Source organism: Sardina pilchardus, chromosome 6 (genome assembly GCF_963854185.1).
Source record: "Sardina pilchardus chromosome 6, fSarPil1.1, whole genome shotgun sequence".
NCBI classification, from domain to species: Eukaryota; Metazoa; Chordata; class Actinopteri; order Clupeiformes; family Clupeidae; genus Sardina; species Sardina pilchardus.
The window spans coordinates 15,987,257-16,009,938 of NC_084999.1; the positions used below are offsets into that span (position 1 = coordinate 15,987,257).

The 22,682-nt window shown below is 43.9% G+C and overlaps 1 protein-coding gene across 1 annotated transcript; it reads right to left on the bottom strand.

Annotated features, from left to right (window-relative positions):
* Positions 1-5: 5 nt before the first annotated feature.
* On the bottom strand, positions 6-17,023 carry kcnj21 (potassium inwardly rectifying channel subfamily J member 21). Its single transcript, XM_062537704.1, has 4 exons — positions 16,670-17,023; positions 7,030-7,180; positions 5,805-6,669; positions 6-1,398 (listed from the first exon to the last, which is right to left on the bottom strand). Exons 2-4 carry the CDS (start codon positions 7,114-7,116, stop codon positions 1,022-1,024), a joined length of 1,329 nt encoding a protein of 442 aa, XP_062393688.1. The 5' UTR covers positions 7,117-7,180; positions 16,670-17,023; the 3' UTR covers positions 6-1,021.
* Between the last annotated feature and the right edge of the window lie 5,659 nt (positions 17,024-22,682).

Sequence of the window (22,682 nt, forward strand, 5' to 3'; positions counted from 1 at the left end):
TGGGAGGTCAATCTTTTATTGACATTGTTTCGAAAACATAGATTATAGTTAAATAATTTATTATGATATCACACAAAACGAGACATTGCAATATTTAATGGAAATCTGTACAGAACTTCAGAGAAACCATCGTTGACAAAAAAAGTATAAAAATGTATGTGCGATTTGAACAGTAGATGGCGCATTTCACCCATATTGAAACACTCAGTGCCCAAGCGTAGGCCTACATGAAGTGAGCATTATGTAGTCATCTATGTCATGTGAAATAGTCTACAAGCACTCCTTGAAACATTCTGATTCACTTAAGTTATAATGGAGAAAGTAAATTAACTATGTATTGGCATCATGTTAAGGAATGTCTGGTCAATATGACACTATAACCAACCATAAGGTCAATATCTGCCCTTGTGATCATACATTTACATATTGTGCTGACTGATTTATTGTATTATCATTATTATTATTATTATTTAAAAAAAGATTTTGGTAAACAAAAAGAATATGCTTCCAGAAATGCAAACAACATAGGCCTACAAATAGAACATGTTCCAAATATTGTGCCAGTTACATCAAACCATTAGATGTAAACATGTGTTGATTTATAAATTGACTCAATTTTCTTTTTCTAAAAAAAGCAATGTAAAGCCCAGTTATGGATTAACTGAGTAGTTGTGCCATTCCATGACCAAAAACACACAAGAGTAAATATAGTATGGTATATGCTTACCTCTATAACCAAAGTACTTTTTGTGAGTTGGATAACTTGTCCAAATTGAGCATAAACAATTGCCTATATGATAGAGCCTTCATGATTGATGTCAAGAGAACTAAAGGCTGAATTCATTTGAGTTAATTGACATATGACTCAGACAGTGTAAACAAGTGAGCGACAAGTTCATGTATGCCTTATTACATCCAAATGTTGATAAGCCCTAGCTAACTACTCTCAGCTTAGCTATGTAACCCCAGGCTGGGAGAGCAGGAGGATGACGTGGATGTGATTAACACACACATACATATGTCATTCTAGTCCGCTGTCTGTTTTGTTCATGTCTCCATGGCTGACCGTCTCTCCGTCCGCCTCAGCCTCAGCCTCGTCCTCGCGTGGTCCAGGCCCTTCTATGTCTCCTTCCTCTGCGTCCGGCGCGACCTCCGACCTGAAAGTCTCCTCCACGGTGTCGTGGGGGGAGAGAGGTGGCAAGGGGATGCTCTCGCCCTTCTTGGCCAGCTCAGCTAGCTCGTGGGCAGAGCAGGAGGGGGTCGGGGTCGGGTAGGTGTGGTGGAAGGTGTCGTAGTCCACCTCATAGAAGCCCTCCTCCAGGGAGAGGACGGGGGTGAAACGCTCACCCCACACCACCTCTGCGTCCAGATAAGAGCTCCGGGCTTGACAGGTCATCCCTACAGCGAGACAGGGAGACAGCAGAGTGACGGAGCGTCCCAAACTATGAGTATCTCAAAAGTTATGACGCTGACATCAAAAAATGAATGAGGAGTGTGGAAAAACATGCCCACCATTAAACGGAACTGAATTGCCTTAATAATATAGCGAAAGCTTGAGAAAGCATAATATTGATTGAGCAAGTTCCTCTGATGTTCAGAAAACATAATGTGTGTGCGCACATACATTAGGAAGGGATAATGCTGTTTCAGAGATTTTTCTGGGAATAACTCTGCTTGAAAGGTTGCTAGCCTATGATCTAAATCTGGAATATAAATGGTTTTGGCTGGAGATGTTTTAAATGCTCTGATAAAAAGATTCAGGTGTTTTTTTCTTATTGGAGTTCACTGTGTCAAAAGGCTGTACCTTTGTTATTGTGTGAGTTTATGAAAATCCTGCACGAGAAAACAGATGAGATGTTAAGAGCACCATAAAATGGAAGTATCTTTTGGCAAACAATAACAGTTTATTCTCTTTATAGTCTTTAAACAAACCCTTGCCTCACATACAGTGTTGAATATTTATGTGCGTGGATTGCCTATAAATAGCATATGTGCCTCTCCTCTCATCTTCTGCTCAACTGAACCTTGAAAAGCCATGTCAATTACTCTACGTATTACCCCCTTAAGTAAACAGACATGCCTGAATACCACAGAGGCATAAAACTCAGAATGAGTAAAAAAAACACACACACATAGGCACATATGTGCACACAGACTAATGCAAATTGCCCAGAATGCATGTTAATCTACAGTAGATGTGATGGCTGATGCAGATGTGCTGTTGCTCCTGAGGCGGTGTTAACTCATTGAATAGCTAATCTTCACTGCCTTCAGATGGTATGCATTGTGCTTGCTCGTAATACTTATTCAAAAAAGCATGATGTTCTTTAGAGGATTTGTTTCCTCAAGAAAGGCGAACACTGTCTCTGTCAGTTAATTTCAGGAGAAAATCCCACTTTATGAAATGTCAGGAATAACAGACATTCAGTTTAATTTATTCCAGGGCCCTGGCAGATTGACAGACAATAAAAAGAGCTGTATTATTACACAGAGAGAAATCATTGATGGGTTATGGTGATGTTTGAAAGAGATTTCATGCATTTTAGTCAACAGTTAGAACAATAGCGAACGCATAATGGCTTCTCTCAGAGGCGCTGATGGGAGCTATTTTCATAACAAGTTTACGGATTCCTCCAGTATTTTGATCCAAATTTGGCTTAGCAAATAGACCAGTGCAAAAACCCATTTATAGTGTGCCACATTTTAGTTTTTGGTTACAATTGCTAAATTGGGTTTGAAAGCAAAACAATGCTCCTGATTCATAGTCCAAGGCTTAATAAAAAGATTGTCTCCTCCAAAAGGATAAAGCGTCTTCCGCAAATTAAAAGAGCAGGGCAGAGAAGCGGAGAGATAGAATGAGGCTTATCTATGCCACCCACTCTTGACTATGAATCAGTGAGCGGAGACAGTGAAAGAGATGAGAGGAAAGAAGGGCATGGCTATTTGATCATGAGTCACATTAGGCCTTCTCTTACCCCCAGCCTCAGCTTTTTAATTTCCCTCAGGCAGGCCTATTGACAAATCCTGGGTTTCCTTCCGCAAACAAACATCTCAAGGGCCCTTTGCCCCTTACAGTCAAGCAGTGCGGACTTACGGCATATATTGGCACCAATGACAATAGCTAAAGCAATTAGCAAGGTGTACTTGGAGCCTATGTCAAGTGTAGTCACAACTCAGACTAATTAGTGATTTGCACAGTGCCTCCGTAGAGATTGCTGCTGGTAGCTGATTCCCACAGGGGGAAATGTGCGTATATAAGGGCTAACACACATTTGCAGTCTTGCAAACACACAATCAGAAATGATGGCCATTAATTTCTTGCAAAATGTCATGGTCAGTTCAACTATGTAATATGGAAATGGAGTAAGGGAGAGAATTTGTTCTCTATCGTCTCCTCCAATGTGAATGTTTGTGCTGAGACTATCAAAATTGCCATAAACTGTTGCCTCAAGTGACATTGATTCTATTCTATTGTGTCATCGAGTATCAACCGATGTCCTTCAGTGTTACTTACATCCACCTTTTGATATCTGGTATTTCCCCCTAGGAACATCTGTTGTTACAGTAATTACCTCCGTCAAGGAGGTTATGTTTTCCTCGGGGTTTGTTTGTTTGTTTGTTTGCAAGATAACTCAAAAAGTTACGGATGGATTTCCATGAAATGTTCAGGGAAGGTCGAAAAAGAAACAATAACATTTTGGGAGTGATCTGTATCACCATCTGGATCCAGGAGGCGGTTATGTTTTTGCTTGGCGGAGGTTTGCGCTCTCGGAGTGCTTTTCTAGTTTCCTTTGTATTAGCCGCATTGAGTATAAGCCACAGGACAATGTTTTATACAAGTTTAAAGAAACAAATCCATAATAATACCATATGAATTGCCCCTGTGTATTAACCTCATAGCTGAAGAAATTTGCAAAATCAATGTATAAGCCGAGGCTAATAGTTGGAAAATTACGGTATAACTAAATTGTGTTAAGCTTTGTAGGGGAAATGTGTGCTGTGCTAAACTGGGACTTGGATGCCTGGGCCCAACCATTAAGGCAATCCTTGCTCTCCCCAACCCATTATAGTCAAAGGAGCACACATGCGAGATTATGGGTATGTGATATATCCCAGCTCTGTCTTACATTTCCATTTGTAAATTAATATAGACCCCAGAGACAGTATGACAATTTTGCTTAAAGACAGGCTAATTGTTTCTTCACCATGCTTCCTGCTCCCCATGCGAATACAAGTTGGCCCTAGTTATCCTGTTCCACTTGTAGGCCTCAAACACTTAAAGCTTCAAGCTTAAAGCTTAAAGTTGGCCCTAGTTATCCTGTTCCTCCTGTAGGCCTCAAACACTTAAAGCTGTGCGGAGGCTATCTTCTTGCTTCGATGCTGACACAGATGTGTTTTGACTCTTGATTGCTTGGCTGTGAAGGCCTTGAGCTCTGTCAGGTCTTGCTTTAAGTGAAACCACCATACACTGTGGTGAGAGACTGAACGGGCAACAGTGGAAGACTTACGGGTTCTGAAAGGGCTCCTTTTTTGATATTGCTCCACAATATCATGCTTCTGGCAGTGACGACACTGACAGGGTTGAAGCATATAAATACATACTTGAGGTTCAGTTTAACAAAGTCTTACCAACAGCAGTGAACTTATCAAATGTTTGATGCTCTGGTGCACTTACAACTCTTCTTAGGACACACTGTTATACACAGCAACATTTTAGCCAAGGGAATAATCTTGCAGTTTTGCTGCAAGTCATAAGGGGGAGTCTGATAACATAAACAAAACAACAACTTGCAGTGTATCAAATTATAATTAAAGATGGCTTGGCCTCACAGAGGATGAGAGGTTGTTGATGTCGACTTCACTACACTGAACTAATAGGTTCATCGGTTTATTAACAACACATCCACTCCAATTGTTATATTGTTATTATTGTTTCATCACTGACATGGAAAAGTTTTTTACAACTGTTTTTGAAGCTGCAATGCAAACCAGTATGTGTACAAAATCAAGATGATAATGTGGTATGATGACCATTTAAAAGCTGTTTAAAGTTATTTTGGGTAAACAGCGATAAAATAAAATAAAACATTTAATTTGTTATAGGCATTCAGAATAATGCTTAAAGCTCTGACCAAGTCCTTAAAAACATGCCTTAAGCAGTATGGAAAATCCTTTACCTTTGCTGTATTGTGGCCTCGCACTAGCTGTCTGTGATTTACTCCTCTATTCGTTTGTCTTTTTTTCTCCTTTAACTGTTTAGTTATTCTTTTTTGTCACTGTTCCTCTTATGTAAATGTTTATTCACAACACTTTTATGCATGTAACCATGTAGCTTTATTTGATTAACTTCATTCATTGGGTTCTTTTTGTGTGTGTTTAATTTCACCTTTGTCTAGGAGTTAGATAAAATTGCTGCATTAATCTCAGCTCATTAGTAGGCTCATTCTGAATTATGTTATTGTTTGGTGTCAAAGTCTGTAGGTCTTTGAAAAGGGGACTTAAGAGTGTTGGATTCATAACTTATTATTTTTATATTCATGAGTAGCTTATGTCCTGATTCAGTTGTGTGTCCCTTCACAGATGACATATGAGATGACTGTTGTTATTACTGTCCCTTTGTATCTGTGTCTAATTTTTCCTGCCATTGGTTCGACTGGGTCCTCATTCATCTGTGGTATCAAAATTACCATCAGTGCTGTGGACCGTATGTTTACTGAGATGTCACATGGTGGCAAATCTCCACCATTGTATGCACACATAGACTATACAAATAAAGGACACAATTCTCTGCAGCGTCTACTCACCAGTGGCCTCTACCATGCCCTCTAGAATGACCACGATCTCAAACTCGTCCTGCGCCAGCTGCTCTTGGGAGATCTCCCAGAAGGGGCTGGAGGAGTTGATCTCGTGGCAGATGATGAGCGGAGACACCAGGAACAGGCGGTCGTCCCCCGTGTCGAAGCCCACGTTGATGTCCGTCTGGTTCAACGGGATGAACTCCCCTTCCTTGGTCTGCTTGGAGCGGATCAGCTTGGCCCGGATGGAGGCCTCCACGATGTGCGAGTTGCGCAGGTCCCCGACGCGGAACATCAGACACAGCTTGTTGTCGCGCATGGAGATGACGGCTGTGTGGGAGAACATGAGCGTTTCGGCGCGCTTGTTGGGCTGCGAGATCTTGACGAACATGCAGCCCACCATGAAGGCGTTGACGATGGAACCAAGAATGGCCTGCACCAGCAGCAGGAGGATGCCCTCCGGGCACTTGTCGGTGATGACCCGATAGCCATAACCAATGGTGGTCTCTGTCTCGATGGAGAACAGAAACGCAGAGACGAAACCGTTGAGGTTGTTGACGCAAGGTGTCCAGTCATTGTCGTCGGTGTGGTCCAAGTCACCTCGGATGTAGGCGATGAGCCACCAGATGAGGCCGAAAAACACCCAGGTTGTGGTGTACACCAGGGTGAAAACAAGAAGGTTGAGGCGCCATTTCAGGTCCACTAGCGTCGTGAAGATGTCTGTTAGGTACCGGTATCTTTCCCGCACGTTGCCATGGTGCACATTGCACTTGCCATCCTTCTCCACATAGCGCTGACGACGCTTCTTCACAACTCTTGGGGGGTCTGGACCTCCTCCGACCCCCCTTAACACCATTGTGCGATCTGTGGGTACCTGTTAGTGTTATCATACAAAGAAGGAGAATTCAGCTTAAACATGGTTCTCAATTTTCTAGTTTGGAAAAGACTGTATTATTTCTCAAATGAAACACAGTAACTATAGTGAATATGAAAGTAAAGAGTTAAGATTTGGTCTCCCAAAACAGAGACGGAACATCTTTTGTCATGGTGCAAGGAAATAAATGGAAGGAAAAAATCTTGATAGGAAGCTGACATGACAGCTTATTACAGATGAATCATCATGGGATTGTGCAGATATATAAGAGTATATTACTTCCATTAGACACAGGAGTAATGATGGAGCACACAGTAGCTGTCTCAGACGAGAGCTTTCTCTGATGCTGAAAGGCATCACCTTGTCTTTGAGGTCGGCCCATTTCTTTGGCAACTTGATCCCCTGCTTCTCCACGTCCTGTCCTGAGTGGCCCTTGAAATTGCTCATGGCCTGGTAGCCTTGGGGCCACAATGGTGGTTGCTAACCTAATAGAGCAGCAGGAACAGTCACACTGAAAAGAAAGGGAAAAAAAAACACATTAAAAGAAGCACGGTCAAGCAAAACATCCTCATCCTGATTCCAACAAATACATACTGTACACATATTCCGACAAAGCTTGGGGCACTGGGTTTATTCACTTGTGATTAAGAATTGTCTCGAAATACTCTAGTCCTAACCTCATACAGCACTAACATTGATTTATGACCACTGCTTCTCACTCTGGTGTGCCTTACCTTACACTGCCCTCTGAGTGCTGGTTGAGTTTAATCGAATGTGCTGATCTTTAGATATCTCCACAGTGTAAGTTTAAGGCCCACACAGAGTGCTAAATTAGTCAACATGGCTTATTTAAGGAGGCAGCGGAAGCCTCAGTCTGGGTCAGTAGTTCACTATTTTATCGGCATCCATCCTGTTCCCAGGACATTGTAAAGGTCTCACCAGTGTTTGGCCAGACTGCCCGCAGAAGAGAGCCAAGACAACAAGTCCCATGGTTCATTGCAGCCGGGCCAGACTTTCTGTTTTAATTGCACAATCTGTCACAGCTCCTACACAAACCCTCCACATCTTTGGCAACCTCTGTAAACAGATCTCTGTATCAACACCTTGTTACGGCTCCCTGTTTGACGCTGGGTTGATTGATCAGGTTCCATACCTTAACGCTTCAATGTAAACATGTGCTATTTATCAATGCCAGCTGTGGCTTTATTCCCTTGTGGGTGGTAATAAGACACAAACACACTTCAGTAGCTCAATCTATAGCACAGTCACACACCCCCACCTCCAAGATCTTTGGCTTGTAGAGTGGGTAGTGCTTTGATCACGGCGTTTGGATTAGATTACCTGCCATTGGATTACCTGGAATCAGTTACATTTCTTCTGCATAGAAGACTTTAATGGTCTGCATTCTCAGATTGAAGCAGCACACACACACACACACACACACACACACACACACACACACACACACACACACACACACACACACACACACACACACACACACAGCACTTCTTATGAATAGATCGACTGCCAAATTGTGAATTTTGTTTTCTGCGCTTTCTTTTGCATCAGTTTCATTTGCATCAATTTAACCAATCTTGGAAACAGAGCCACCGTTAAGGCTGTTAATGTTCCCACAGGATGATGCACACTTGGACTGAGGGTTCATTATGCTTTCATGTTTCCTCCTGTAGCTTGTTACGATGGAATGATAACATCCTGAAGATTCAGGATGGAGCGATGGAACTAATATTGTTTACCCAAGATATCCTGTGGGTCTCCCTAGTGTCTCGCATTATCCCGGGGAGTTCTTCATACACACTACCCTCCTCCTCCCTCCTTCCTCCTACCTCCTACCCATCCCCCACAGTGGCTTTAGTCAGTATAGGTGCAGGTAAAGGGAAACCAGGAGTCATTAACCTGCACACACGGAGGTGTTATTAACCAGGGCTCTGTTGGGGGCAGGCAAAGGACAAGGAGGGGGCACAGAGAGAGACAGACGGAGGCAGAAGGCACACGCCAGGACACCACAGCGATGGCACAGACCCACAGAGATGACCACATGAGGAGGAGGAGGAGGAGGAGGAGGAGGAGGAGGAGGAGGTGGACGAACAACCAAGGATACACCACAAAGAGACACTGCAAGACAGACAACATGAGAGAGAGAGAATGGTCAGACTGTAAATGCTCTTATATGATAGGGCAGGACCTTGTGGCCTTCGGGCTTTGTTGTCATTTACAAGCCATCTATGGAGCCCCTACAGCAAGACAACCAGTCCAGCAACTGTTTCTCTGAGCAACAGAGCAAATATACCATTAGGACCATTGAAGGAAATGGAAACAATGCACTTTTGTCATTGTTACTCATACTATTATCAAAATCATGTGTAGCCACTTGATTACTGCAACCAGTGAAGATGAATAATGAAACACTACGAAACATGAAAGACTTTTTTAACCATGATTGTGTTGCATTTCTATTGGAAGACCAAAACAAGCGTCAAAGCTCCTGCAGGTCCTCCAACTGTGACACCACGTTGGGCTCCAGAAGGGCAGGCTGTGGCACACAGTGACCCAGTGATGGGGCCAGTGCAGGAGAAGGGATGGCAGGACCGGCAGCAGAGATGGGAAGCACATCAGGGGTCAATGCAAAATGTCACCAACTGGAGCAGACAGACGATGCTCATCCACCCAGCTGCCTCCTCGCAAGAGCCTCTTCAGAAGAGCCGCCGGGTCCTTGAGACTCACGGTTCGTCTGTTCTGCCTTCTGTGTATTTCTCTGCCTCACAACATCCTCGGTTGGTTCCGACTCTTTTCTGTTTTCGCTCGTTTTATTTCTTTTCATTCAATTCTGAGGTGCAGCCTAGCAGAAGTGATCACGGCGGGGTGACACAGCGGGGGGACACATGAGGGACTGACCGAGCGAGGCGGGGAGAGTAATGCAATGGCCGGGCTTTTTTGTTCTGTGAATAACACAGAGGAGGATACTTCAGCGCCCACTCCACAATCTCTTTATGCCGTGCGGGACAGCAGCAAATCAGGAGACAGGAGAGCTTACTCACTCTCAAGAGTTTAGGGTCGAGTCTGTGGCGAGGACTCCAGGTTTGACGCAGCTTTACAGTGCCTATAGAAAGTTATCATACCCTTTTGAAATAGTTCCTTTTTTTGTCTTACAGCCTGAAATCAAAACCCATTTTTAAAAAAATCTTTTCCAGTTTTATTTACAAATGTAGCTGTACAACATCAAAATAATGAAACAAAAGTCAACAGTTCTGAAAATTAATAAAAAATTAAAAACTAGAATAACAGGGTTGGAAAAGTCATCATACCCCTGACTTAATACTTTGTCAAGCTTCCTTTTGCTTTCATTACAGCCATCAATCTGTTTGGATATGTCTCTATTATAGCTTTGCACACCTAGACAGGGGAATATTTGCCCAATTTTCCGTGCAGAATTGTTACAATTTAGTCAAATTCTGTAGGGAATGGCGATGGACTGCTCTCTTCAAGTCAATCCACATATTTTCTATAGGATTTAAGTCAGGGCTCTGACTTTGCCACTCAAGGATATTCACCATCCTATCCTTAAGCCACTGCTTTGTTCTTTTGGCAGTATGTTTAGGATTTTTGTCGTGTTGGAAGGCGAATGACCTCCCCATCCTCAGCTGTTTAGGAGAGGGACGCAGGTTTTCCTCAAGAATTTTGGTGTACTTGGCAGCATCCGTTTTCCCTTCTATCCTGACCAATTGCCCAGTCCCCGCTGAAGAGAAACATCCCCAAAACATAATGTTGCCCCCACCATGCTTCAAAGTAGGTATGGTGTGTTTTGGGTGTGTTTGGGTGTGTATACTGTGTTTGGTTAGCGCCTGGAGCTCAGTCCAAAAACTTCAATCTTAGTCTCCAAAAAGTTCGATCTTAGTCTCATCTGACCATATAAGCTTTTTCCACATGGTAGCAGAATATTCCAGATGTGTTTTTGCACTGAACTCCAAGCGCAATGTTTGGCGAAAACCAACACAGTACACCACCCAAAACACACCATACCTAGTGTGAAGCATGGTGGGGGCAACATTATGTTGTGGGGATGTTTCTTTTCAGCGGGAACTGGGCAATTGGTCAGGATAGAAGGGAAAATGGATGCTGCCAAGTACACCCACATTCTTAAGGAAAACCTGCGTCCCTCTCCTAGACAGCTGAGGATGGGGAGGTCATTCGCCCTCCAACACGACAATAATCCTAAACATACTGCCAAAAGAACAAAGCAGTGGCTTAAGGATAGGATGGTGAATATCCTTGAGTGGCAAAGTCAGAGCCCTGACTTAAATCCTATAGAAAATATGTGGATTGACTTGAAGAGAGCAGTCCATCGCCATTCCCTATAGAATTTGACTAAATTTTAACATTTCTTTACGGAAAATTGGGCAAATATTCCCCTATCTAGGTGTGCAAAGCTATAATAGAGACATATCCAAACAGATTAATGGCTGTAATGAAAGCAAAAGGAAGCTTTACAAAGTATTAAGTCAGGGGTATGATGACTTTTCCAACCCTGTTATTCTAGTTTTTCATTTTTTTATTAATTTTCAGAACTGTTTACTTTTTTTTCATTATTTTGATGTTGTACAGCTAAATTTGTTAATAAAACTGGAAAAGATTTTTTTTAAAATGGGTTTTGATTTCAGGCTGTAAGACAAAAAAAGTAACTATTTCAAAAGGGTATGATGACTTTCTATAGGCACTGTATGTAAAATAATTATCCCAAAACCACCTCCGAGTATCGCAAGGCAGGAGCTCTAGGGAAGAGCTCTAGACTGTTGGTTCTATTTCTGCCAAAAATGATTTACATAACTACTTTTTTTCCCAGCTGCTTGTACAAGAGACAACGACTATGTAGAATGATATGGGTCACTAATGCTCTGGCCTTTGAAACTGGCCTCAAGGTCAGCTTTCAGTTGTGGTAAACTGCCCTCACTGATGCACATTGACATAACGCCTCATGGACAAATTGTCCGAGGATTTCACAGCATGTGCTGCATAAGGAATTTCTCCCCAAAGACCGTTTGAACTCCAGACTGATGCGTTTACAGACTTTGACGCTGGAACCGGTCCGGAACATTCAGAAAGGTCATTCGGTGATGAATGGGCTTCTGCTGCCACTAACCAGTTGAAATAGGTGAAAGGGATCGCAAGGCTGTTCCCATGGCCACAACAGGGTTGTTTAAGAAGACCTGTGGCCAGCTTGGTTATGTCTTCCTCTGGCACAGAATGTGGCGAGGATTTCCTGGACAGTGAGTACAGGAAATCCATATGTGTATTTTTCCTTCCTAATGATAAATTTGCATTATGTGAGGACTAATACGAACTAATAGCTTCCATTCCCACATTCGATGTTTGTATGTGGTACATGTTTATGTGTACTATGAACATGCTATTTTTATGTCATACCAAAATGTGTTTATATTTTGACTGATGCAGAAAACGAAAAATGTTTTGGTGATGAGGTGATAGGAATGTTGTGTTATGGCAACCATCCTCGGTGTTTGGTGTAAAAATGGGAGCTCTGAGAGAATGAGAGCTCATTAAATTCAAGAGCATTTGGGCAAAAGATTTTATTTACAACAGAGTGCACCCTCAAATCGCCCACTTAAATGACGGAGTCCTCTCTTTAGTAATTTTACCCATCACTGTCTCTGCCCTCAAATTAGGTAACAGCTACACACAGAGAAGGAACAGGCAGGGAGGGATGCGCTGGCACAAAAATAGATCCGTTTCCAAGCCTTTGGTTTGCCCATCTTCTTCCATTAGACTGCACACACTAAGCAGGTGGGAGTGAGAAGAGCATCCCCCACGCTTGTTGAGGTCTCCGGCAGAGTCAAACTCCCCACATACAAAGACACACACACAGTTGGAGTCCTTAAAATGGGTTTGGATTTCTTTTAACTCTTTGAAAAGGACACTCTTTGGAGGCCCATTTAGGAGTTTAGGTCTCGTATAAGTATCACTGTCCCTTTGGGGGGGGGGGAGAGTGGTCTCCAGAGAACTTAAGCATATTCCCACTTTTCTTGTTATGTATGGGTGTGATAATTGCTGCCTAGGGTCATGTTCTTGTTCTTACTTTTCTTGCTCCTTTTTTTCCCCTGCATTCTCGCCTTCTCTCCTCTTCTTCTCAAGGCTTTCCGAAAGTTTTATGAGCCTAATTGGAGTTGCCGAATAGCACTCTATACAGAGGACCCTGGAAAATGCACACTGGGAGAACCAGGCCTCGCCATGCAATTGGGACATTACCAACTAATAGCCACCAGTGATCAGTAAGAATTTCCCTGAGAGCTATGGGTCGCCTCTTTCTCACGGCGCCATCATTGCAGGCAGGTTAATGAAGTGTGGATAGGAGACACGCAACCAGTTCCACTGTGTACTACTCTTGGCTGATGTTTGTTTCTGCATAAGCTTGGCGACACTTTTCCATTGATTACTGCATCTATTTGATGCTCGTTTGCGTTTGACCTGGATCTAATTTGCTTCAATTGGACTCACGTCACCCGTTGTGTATCCACATTTCACTCATTAGCAAAAGGATGACCTTCGCTGTTAACACTACCATGTATCCATTTCCTTCCTCCACGGCACTCTACTCATCCTCACGCCATTATCAAGGTTCTCTTACCGTATGCTAAATGAAATCTCTCTGATCTATTTTACTCGTTGACGTAAAACCGGATAATGTATCTCTGGCAAGATTGCTTATAAGCAAAGGAAATAATAAGCAACTAACAAGGTATTGTATGTCAGTTGGATATGTAGACAACCAATCAGAATGCTGTGCTGAGTTGTGCTTGGGATGACAATGTGAATGAACTTTCATTGCAATAATGTCAATGTTTCCTGTCTATGGTACTTAGAAAAGATGCTGCATCGTGATGCAGTTTATCAGACATTATGTTGATGAAATCATCATAATGTAGCATAGTATACTGTAGGAAGCTACTGTCTAATATGTAAAGGATGTAAAGCCGTCTACTTTACTTAACTGCTGGTCTCTATTTACCAAGCATTGCTTACAAGCATTGAGCTCAGTGAACTATAAGCTGATACAATCAAAGCCAATATAACTTGAATCAATTCCCACTAGCAACGCCTTGGCCCAATTTCAATCCAACCACAGACCGACCACAGAAAGCGCTGGAAAGGTGGGATCAGCAGAGCCCAGCTGGTAGTTCACCGCCTCCACCAGGGCTTCAGTAGCATCACGTCACAGCATCCTAAAACCAGACAACCACCAGGTACGGCCAAATAATTGTGGGACAAACTAATCAAATCCAAACAGGCCATTTTCTGAAGAACTGTTTCATTCATTTTAAAACTCCTTTGTGCCTCATAGAGCTGGTTTGGGTTTGAATGATGCACCTTTTTATTCTCCCTAAAGTGGAGGGCAAGGTAACCTATAATACAAACAACAATTTCCACATAACAGATTTCCTCCTTGTACGAGTATGCCATTGTGCTATGAAGGGAAACAAATCATGTGGCTGTCACATAGAGAAATTGAGGACAAATGATAACACCTCTTTTGACCTCAAGTTGGGGACATTAAGTTTGGGAAAGAAGGACGTTCTTTTTTCCACCACCAATGTAGACCACATTGGCGAGCGTGTTTGATAATTGGGTCCACGCAGCGCATGTGCAAGAGGCACTAAAAGCGTTTTTTCGAAATGAGACCACTGTTCATGCAGGATGTCCGTCCCACTACCTGACCTCTGGCCCATATTAGCACTCCGGCTCCCACCTGGGACGCTGATTTCCACGCTGATTCCACTTCAGTGCAGCTGAAGAGGGTACCGAATCTAGCAAAAGGCACGGTTACACATCACTCAACATTTGCTGGGATTTGGAAAAACCAACTGGCTTTTGTACACTGGCCTTCGGGTTAGGCTGAACGTTTTTGGTAGGCCTACAGAATTTGACCATATCACACAATATCTACACAAGATTTAATCTGATAAACTGGACAAATAAACACTTTATTGGGTCATGCCAGGCTGTTGATTCTCCTATGAATTCACATTCTGTCATTTTGAATGTTACTCTTTTAAGGCTTTTCCAACATTTACCATCAGAATCAGCTTCATATTAGACTCTTTGTTTAGTGTCATCTATTATAAGAAGGGCTTTATTACAGAATAAAACCATTTTGGTTGTGGTGTTACTAATATCTAGTTGGCCCTTGTGCCTGGTCAAGAAAGATATAACAAATAGCATTAATTGTTCAAATCAGTTTGTGTTTATTGTGCAGCCATTCAGCAGTCAGTCTTCACATATGTTGTGTAATGATTGTGCCCCATATTGTTTCACAGAGCTGTGAAACGTTTGCAAGTAGCTATTACTTTAAAATAAAATAAAACCTTCCGCAGAACGTTACAGGGTGTGTGGAGTCGAGTAGACTGTTCCTTTCATAATATTATGCTTAGGTTACCCAAAAGCAAGAGTGTTTCCCCTGGCATTCCCTAGAAATGCATTCCCTTACACCAAGCACAAAGGGAGCCTAATTCAAGCCCTGCCCTGAGACCCTTTTCAAGAATTCAAACTGAGCTATGCCCGACAGACAAGACTAGAAAATTGAATGACTCAATTATTCATAACCAGTGGACAGCCTCTATACCATTTACCCTGAGCTCTATCTGTCATTCTATTTCACTATGGTGCCAGTGGACTTTCAAGAATGAGATTTAAATAGATTAGGGTAAAACATTAATCTAATGACAGAGAAGCCATGATAATGCATTCCTCCTTTCTTAAATCCTCGAATATTTCAAGTAGATTAGCCTTCTATACATAACCGAATTTGAATTCAGAAGTCACATGAGTGTATTTGACACTTTCTGATTTCCCTTTGTCTTCAGCAGTCGGCTAATAGCAGACTCCTCCTTAGGCTACTGTCAAACAGTTTCACAAAACAAGTCCTTTCTCATTTAAACGAACACGATACGTCTATTCTCCATTTTCTGTAATGCTGTAATTTAGAGATCTGAGAACATAGACAGTTTTTCCAAAATATTTGGAAAGTCATCTCTTCCGAAAGATCTTTGCATCTTTTTCTCATGATCTGTCAATCAAAAATGTTAAAATGCTTATCAACTTGACATGGTTGTAGGGGCGAGTGGAGATGGCCCGCCAGCAATCATTGATATGGGTAACAGTACGTCTTCTGGACACGCTGCCCTGAGGCAAAAACGCTGCCGCCTGTCAGTTCAAGAATTATGAATTTTCTCAGCGCTGTAAGTGACAAAGACTGCCTTGGCGCATTCCTATCCGGCGCAGCAGCGAATATCCTCTTCTGGATTATGTAACAATCAATATTTGAGAAAGCTGTCAAGGATGAACACCCCTGTATTATAAAGAGCAGTGTGTACTTCTATGGGACTGTGATTGAATTGTTTACAACTATTGCATCGATGTGCAAAATGAGAATAGACCATGATCTAAACGCATCCGCGCCAACATAATAAGCATAAGCAATTGTTTTCTATAGATTACTACTCACGTTCGAGCATGTGATCCATTCATAATGAAATTTGCTGGGTAAACTCGTAGGTTATAAATATAATATTAACTTGCTGGTTATGAGTATGCCATTTTCTATACGCACACATACAGCCTTGGAATGAAAGGTTGACTGTCCTCTCAGAAAGTGGTACCTTGATATCACACTACCAACGACGACTGTTACAACAAAATATCGCGTCAGTGTGCACATAAAAGTTTATGAGGCTACAACAGCCCTAACAAACCTTTCTCCCAAACCTTGAGGTCGCCTAAATCATTTTCTTAAAACGTTATTAAGGTTGTCTAACTAATAAGCAATTCCACTATCCAAACAAGCCATTCCAAATATTATGAGGCAAATATTTGGGTTTCCTAGGATATATGCTAGGATGCCTTACATGAATGAATAAACGACATGCAACATGGAAATACAAACAGTGTGAATTAATAAAAAACATACATGGTTTTACTCTCAGTTGCATCATAAAACGGAACTGCATCCCATAGAGAGTTGTGCCATTCAGCGAGAAGAAAACAGAATTCAGAAGCGGCTGGTCACCTGCACAGAAGAAGTGTGTTTACTCCTCTCCCGGACCGGAGCTCCTGGTAGGTCTCCAAATGTGGGATCATCTGAGTCCGCGCGCGCCAGCGGGACGTGTCCGTAGATCAAAACATGATTGTCTTCCGAACTGCTGTGATGGCTCTTACAGTAACTTTGACTTGTTATAAATGAACGCCTTTAAATATCGACACAGTCATGTCACGTCTTGATAAATAACCCAACTGGACGGTCAATGAGTCGCGATGTTGTTCCGTTAAGAGCGAACCTACCTCTCTCCAAACTGAGCCAGATGCAATAACAACAAATCGCTAAACTGGAGAGTTTTTAAAAAACATAAATGAACTAGGAAAAATAAAGCACATGGTTCATTGTGTACATTTCAGACCGATCTACACTGATATGGTTGAGACGGAGACGGGCGCAATGGCACACGAGCTAGCGCGTAATGCAAATATCCCCTCCCCCTTTGCTGTCGATTCGCGGACTGTGGCAGCATTTATGTGCTGGATGTTGAGGGCAGACACGTACGCGCGCAGCACTGGCATTGTCATACTTCATAGTCTCGCCACTAATTCGTTTTCATGCATTAGTTCCTCGATGTCCCCATGAATAAAACTGTAAAAGATTTCAGTAGAAGGTCAGTGCAATTAAGAGTCAGATCAGGTGAGTGAAAAGGAGTTGAGCTATCAAGTGTAGGCTATATTAGGCCAATTCTGCTGGCTAAACATTTCCAAATACCTCTCTTCTCTCTCTCGCTCTTTTTTTCTCTCTCTCTCCCTCTCTCTCTCTCACACACACACACACACACACACACACACACACACACACACACACACACACACACACAGACACACACAAACACAGAGCTTGTACAAAAAAAGAGTTGGAAGCATGCAGGCTAATCATCAAGCTCTTCACAGATGGAATGGGGAGATCACAGACAGCCCACTGACTGGTAAAGCAGGATAGTGGGGAGGTGGTGCCTTCAGTCTATCACAGGCCAAGCATCCATGTGTGTGTGTACACACACACACACACACACACACACACACACACAGAGAGAGAGAGAGAGAGATACTGTACATTCTAAAGTAGTGGGGCCAGTACCGGTTCTTTAGAGCGATGCCATAGAAGAACCATAGAAGTGCTTCAAAGAACCACTGAGGCAACAGTTCTTTAAAGAACCATTTAATGAATGGCATAATAAAATCCTCAAATCGTTGTAATCGTTGGAACCATCCAGAGATTCAAAGAACCATTTAAGTACCTTTATTTTTGATAGTGTACACAGAGGCATCAAAAGGGCGCAGAGGTCAGTGGCACGACAGTCCGTCTCTCTGCGCCTGACTGAGTGCTGATCTTGGTGAACCACACTTCAGCAGGAGGAGCCAGAGTGGAGAGGGCAGCGCAGCAGACACAATAAGGCATGCAAGGCCCCACCTGTTCCAAGGTACCATAGGGATTATCACAGCGTCCATCACAGCCACTCTGTCAGGACCACCTCTCACCCAGGCCACTCTGACTAGGCCAAACAGTGACAGCAATCTCCAGTGTTGAATGCAGTTCTCTCTCTCTCTCTCTCTCTCTCTCTCTCTCTCTCTCTCTCCCTCTCTCTCTTGTAAAGCTCCACAATTTGTTAAGTTGTATTGCAATCCATAATTTGTTTTGCATTGCATTGATGAATTCCCATGCCAGCCAGACAAATCAGAGATAGACAGGTAAACAACAATGAGAGTCCTGCGAGGTAATGTTTGGTCAGGGTTATAAACATCTCCTTGTGATGTGAATTCCCTTCAGCTGTCATATTTATGATACAAAGACCATGGAATGCGGGCCGGGGTGTTTTTTTCCTTCATATTTATAGATGAGGACAAATGTGCGTGTGAGGTAGCGGCTTCACTGGGAAATAAACAATGCTTTACAGGAGGAGAACAGCCCAAGGTCCGGAGGAGCTGTGACGAACGAGAGCAGCTTTTTGACGACGTCAGCAGTAGAGATCCCACATCTCACCGTCTGAAGAATTCCCCGAGCCCGGGGTCAGCCACAGACTGACCCCACTAAACGATGCCACTGCAAGGCCACAATCTTTCATAAACTAATTCTCAGGAGACCATAAAACATCGTCTTTTTGTTTGGTGCAACAGCACAGGCACATGTTATTCATGTGAGCAGTTAGGAATAAATATTGTCTTTGATTCATAAATACACGGAGGCATCATCCGGTGAGCTGTCGCCTCACAGTAATATCAATGTATCATACTTTATGAAGCCAGTAAATATTCCTTGCAGGAACAGGAGATTCCACTGCCAATGGATCGGCCCTAATGGGAGGAAGGCTTTAAATCTCGGGAGCTGGTGTTGGAGAGGTTGGGGGAAGGGGAGGGGAGAAGAAGTGACATGCCCATCTCCTTTTCCCTCTTTCAAATACGCCCCCTCATTACGAGGGCTGAGGGGGTCTTCTGGGCGGCACATTAAGGTTTCAACGCGGTCCGTCTTCCAGGCCAGTGTGAACTAAAAAAAAAGGAGACTGAGGAAGAGAGAAAAAGATAGAAAGAAAGAGAGAGAGAGAGAGAACGTTTGAGTGCGTAAAACAGACTGATAGAGAGAGAGCATTTTATGTGAGGTCAGGTGGATGGACAGCATGGTTATTTTCCGCTCAGACGACAATCACCGCCAACATCTCAAATGGAGCAATATTTGCCATTATGCACCATCGTTGTATTAGAACCATTCTGACTCAGGAATGACCAGCAGTCCTAGACAGCCTGCAATGATCCCAATGCTCTCTAGGAAATGAACGCAAAAAGAAGACTAAGAGAGAGAGAGAGAGAGAGAGAGAGAGAGAGAGAGAGAGAGAGAGAGAGAGAGAGAGAAAGAAAGAGAGTGAGAGAGGCTTGTGATGAAGGCACACACCATCATTCGGGGTGGCATAGCCCTGGGTACCAACCCTCTTCATCACAATGAAATGTGAGCCCTTCTGGGTGTGCCTATGTCTTCCAAATCACCCCCAAATAACCCGCTGCCATGACTGTACATGCCTAAATGGCAGAAATGAGCCTATTATAGTCCCAGCCTTCGGGGGTTCCTTTGAATGATTCGAAGCGTTTTCTTTTTTCCTTTCCCAGAGCCGCAGTCGCAGAGAGACGTATTGGCCATGATGAGGACAGGACCGGGAGAGAGAGAGAAAGAAAGGGCCTGAGAGGGGGGTGGGGTGCATGAAGAGTCTGAAGCCAGGGCAGATGGCTATGCACAACACAACTGTGAGCAATGACTTTCATTTCCAAAGATCGTTATAATGCTGTAATTGCAACAATGACCTTTCTACGCAAGGCATTTTTATTACCAGGGACATGGATCCAGGCTATCACTATTCCTACTGTAGATCCCAGAATGTTATTATTGTTTTTCTTTTTGTCTCTGGTTACATCTTTTTGATAATTATCTGGCTGGATGATTATCTCTTATATATATGCTGTGAGATGAGCCCGTAATAAAAACGAGCGGGCGTTTTACGGCTGATCGTATTGATGCGCTGAGCCACACTGGGGTCTACTCTCCCCTCGTTTCTCCAGCTCATCACCAGGCTTATAAAAAGGCTCCCGTTTACTGTGAGCACACTGCGACTGGACCAACCCCCTGGTGCCCTCGACTGCTCGCTCTATTGGCACAGAGTAGTCTGCTTTTATTTCGTGGGAGCTGGTCAAAAATGATTCATGCATTAGCGACTGGGCCAAGTGTTGCGCCTCAAAGGAGCGGGGGAACACTGCTCAGACAGCAAAGGTTAATGAATGAGGAGACGACTTGTCAGCATTGGCGTGTGTGTGTGTGTGTGTGTGTGTGTGTGTGTGTGTGTATGTGTGTGTGCGTATGTGCGCACAGTGGAACTGGACCATTAAAGGCCAGTGAGGAGGGATGCAGACAGGGGGGGGGGAGGGCATCTGGATGGGTCGCTGGCTGAGGAGAGGGAGCCGCACAGTGAGGAGGAGAGTGGAGGGAGGGCAACGTGAAACAGACAGGATTACGGAGTCACCACGGACCAGCCGAGACAAAGGAGAGACTGGTGGCCACGGAACACTCGCTCGCCGACTCAAGCTTTCATCAAACATCAAAACATCAAAAAGGACTGAAGATTATGCCTTATGTACCAGAACTGGAAGACTGGGTACATATTCTCTCTCTCTCTCTCTCTCTCTCTCTCTCTCTCTCTCTCTCTCTCTCTCTCTCTCTCTCTCTCTCTCTCACACACACACACACATGGGTTTGAACAATAATCATTTCCACACACCAGATTGTATGTACACAAACACACAGACACACACTCTCACACACACGCACACACAACCACTTACAGAAACCAGTGTTTGCACACATCTAGGACTCTACACAGATACACATACACCTACACACACACACTCACACACACACACACACACACACAAAACCAATTACAGAGAGGGGGGGGGGGGGGGGGCAGCAAGATGAAAAATGGCCTCTTGTATATCACTGCTTTAGAGCCAGCCAGTGATGGGCTCATTAAATACGATATGTCACAGTAACCAGGTCACAACCCACCCTCCATGTTTTCACTGCTAGCCACTACATTTGAGGCCATTATCTGTGCTGCCTATGACAATATCATAATTGCCATTTTAACGAAAGTGCATTAAGACCCACCCGAGCCTGTGTAGTGCGTCTGGGATTCGCTCTCAGAGCCCCCATACATTCTACACACACAACACCCATTCACTTACTCATACACTCACTCACACACACACACACACACACACACACACACACACACACACACACACACACACACACACACACACACACACACACACACACACACACCTGTGCACACTCAGATGCGTTGGGCCCAGCCAATTCTCTTCACCCCTTTCAAAGGCATGAATATCAGCTAGATTCAAACACAAAAAACCCGCTGTCCCCCATGACTCACCGGCGTAGACTCATCTTCCTCTCAGCACCTCCTAACCGATCCACATCCGGCCCAGATCCGGCCCACGCACAAAAAAAGCAACATATGGGTGGAGACTGGAGAGAACGACCCGAGTGGAGCCAAGGCCTGTTTGTGCATTCACAGCAAGAGCACCATGTCTGGCCGGCACCCGTCCACCCTCGCCACCCCCTCTGCCATTGCCACCGCCCGCGCCACCCCTCCGCTCTGTCATCAGCGGGCACTCAGCGGCCAACAAGGACTCGGCGAAAATGACACACATCTGCTGCTGCCCCGCCACTCCTCTGAATCAGTGTGATGCTGCACTTCCAGAATAGTCTGCCGCTAGAGTGCGGCGGCGAGGCCGCTGATTTGAAAGGCAAACTGTCCATTACGAGGCACTCTGCTGCCTAGTGTTTCGCCGCACCCCAGCTGTTCTTCTCCCAGCTTCTGTATGTAAATATATTCCGAGAGTTTCACATGCTCTTACACACACACACACAAGTGTAGTGTGTTTGCATATCCACCATGAGCTTTACTGTCAGAGTGATGGCCATGTCTGTGGCCCCATTCTGTGTGCTCATCTCTACGTTGTGTGTGTCTGTGTGTGTTTGTGTGTGCACATGTGTGTCTGTGTGTGAGTTATAGTCTCTGTATAGACACTAAAGAGAGCACAACGGGTGAGTGAATCATGGGGTGTCTGCAAAGTACCAAATTTGCACATTTGCATTATTTAGTTGCCTTCATCTTTCGTTTCCCGGAGCGCCGGAACGCTCGAGTCCTTGCCACGCGACCGTCCCCCTCTCCGCCCAGCCCCTTGTCCCCTCATGGTCCTGCCTGTCCCTGTTTGTACTTGTCTAAAACCTCCAGTCTCTCGCTCCCTGAACATCTCTGAACAGACCATTCCTCTAGCCCTGCGGTGCCAACTCTAAGATGAACACAGACACACACGGT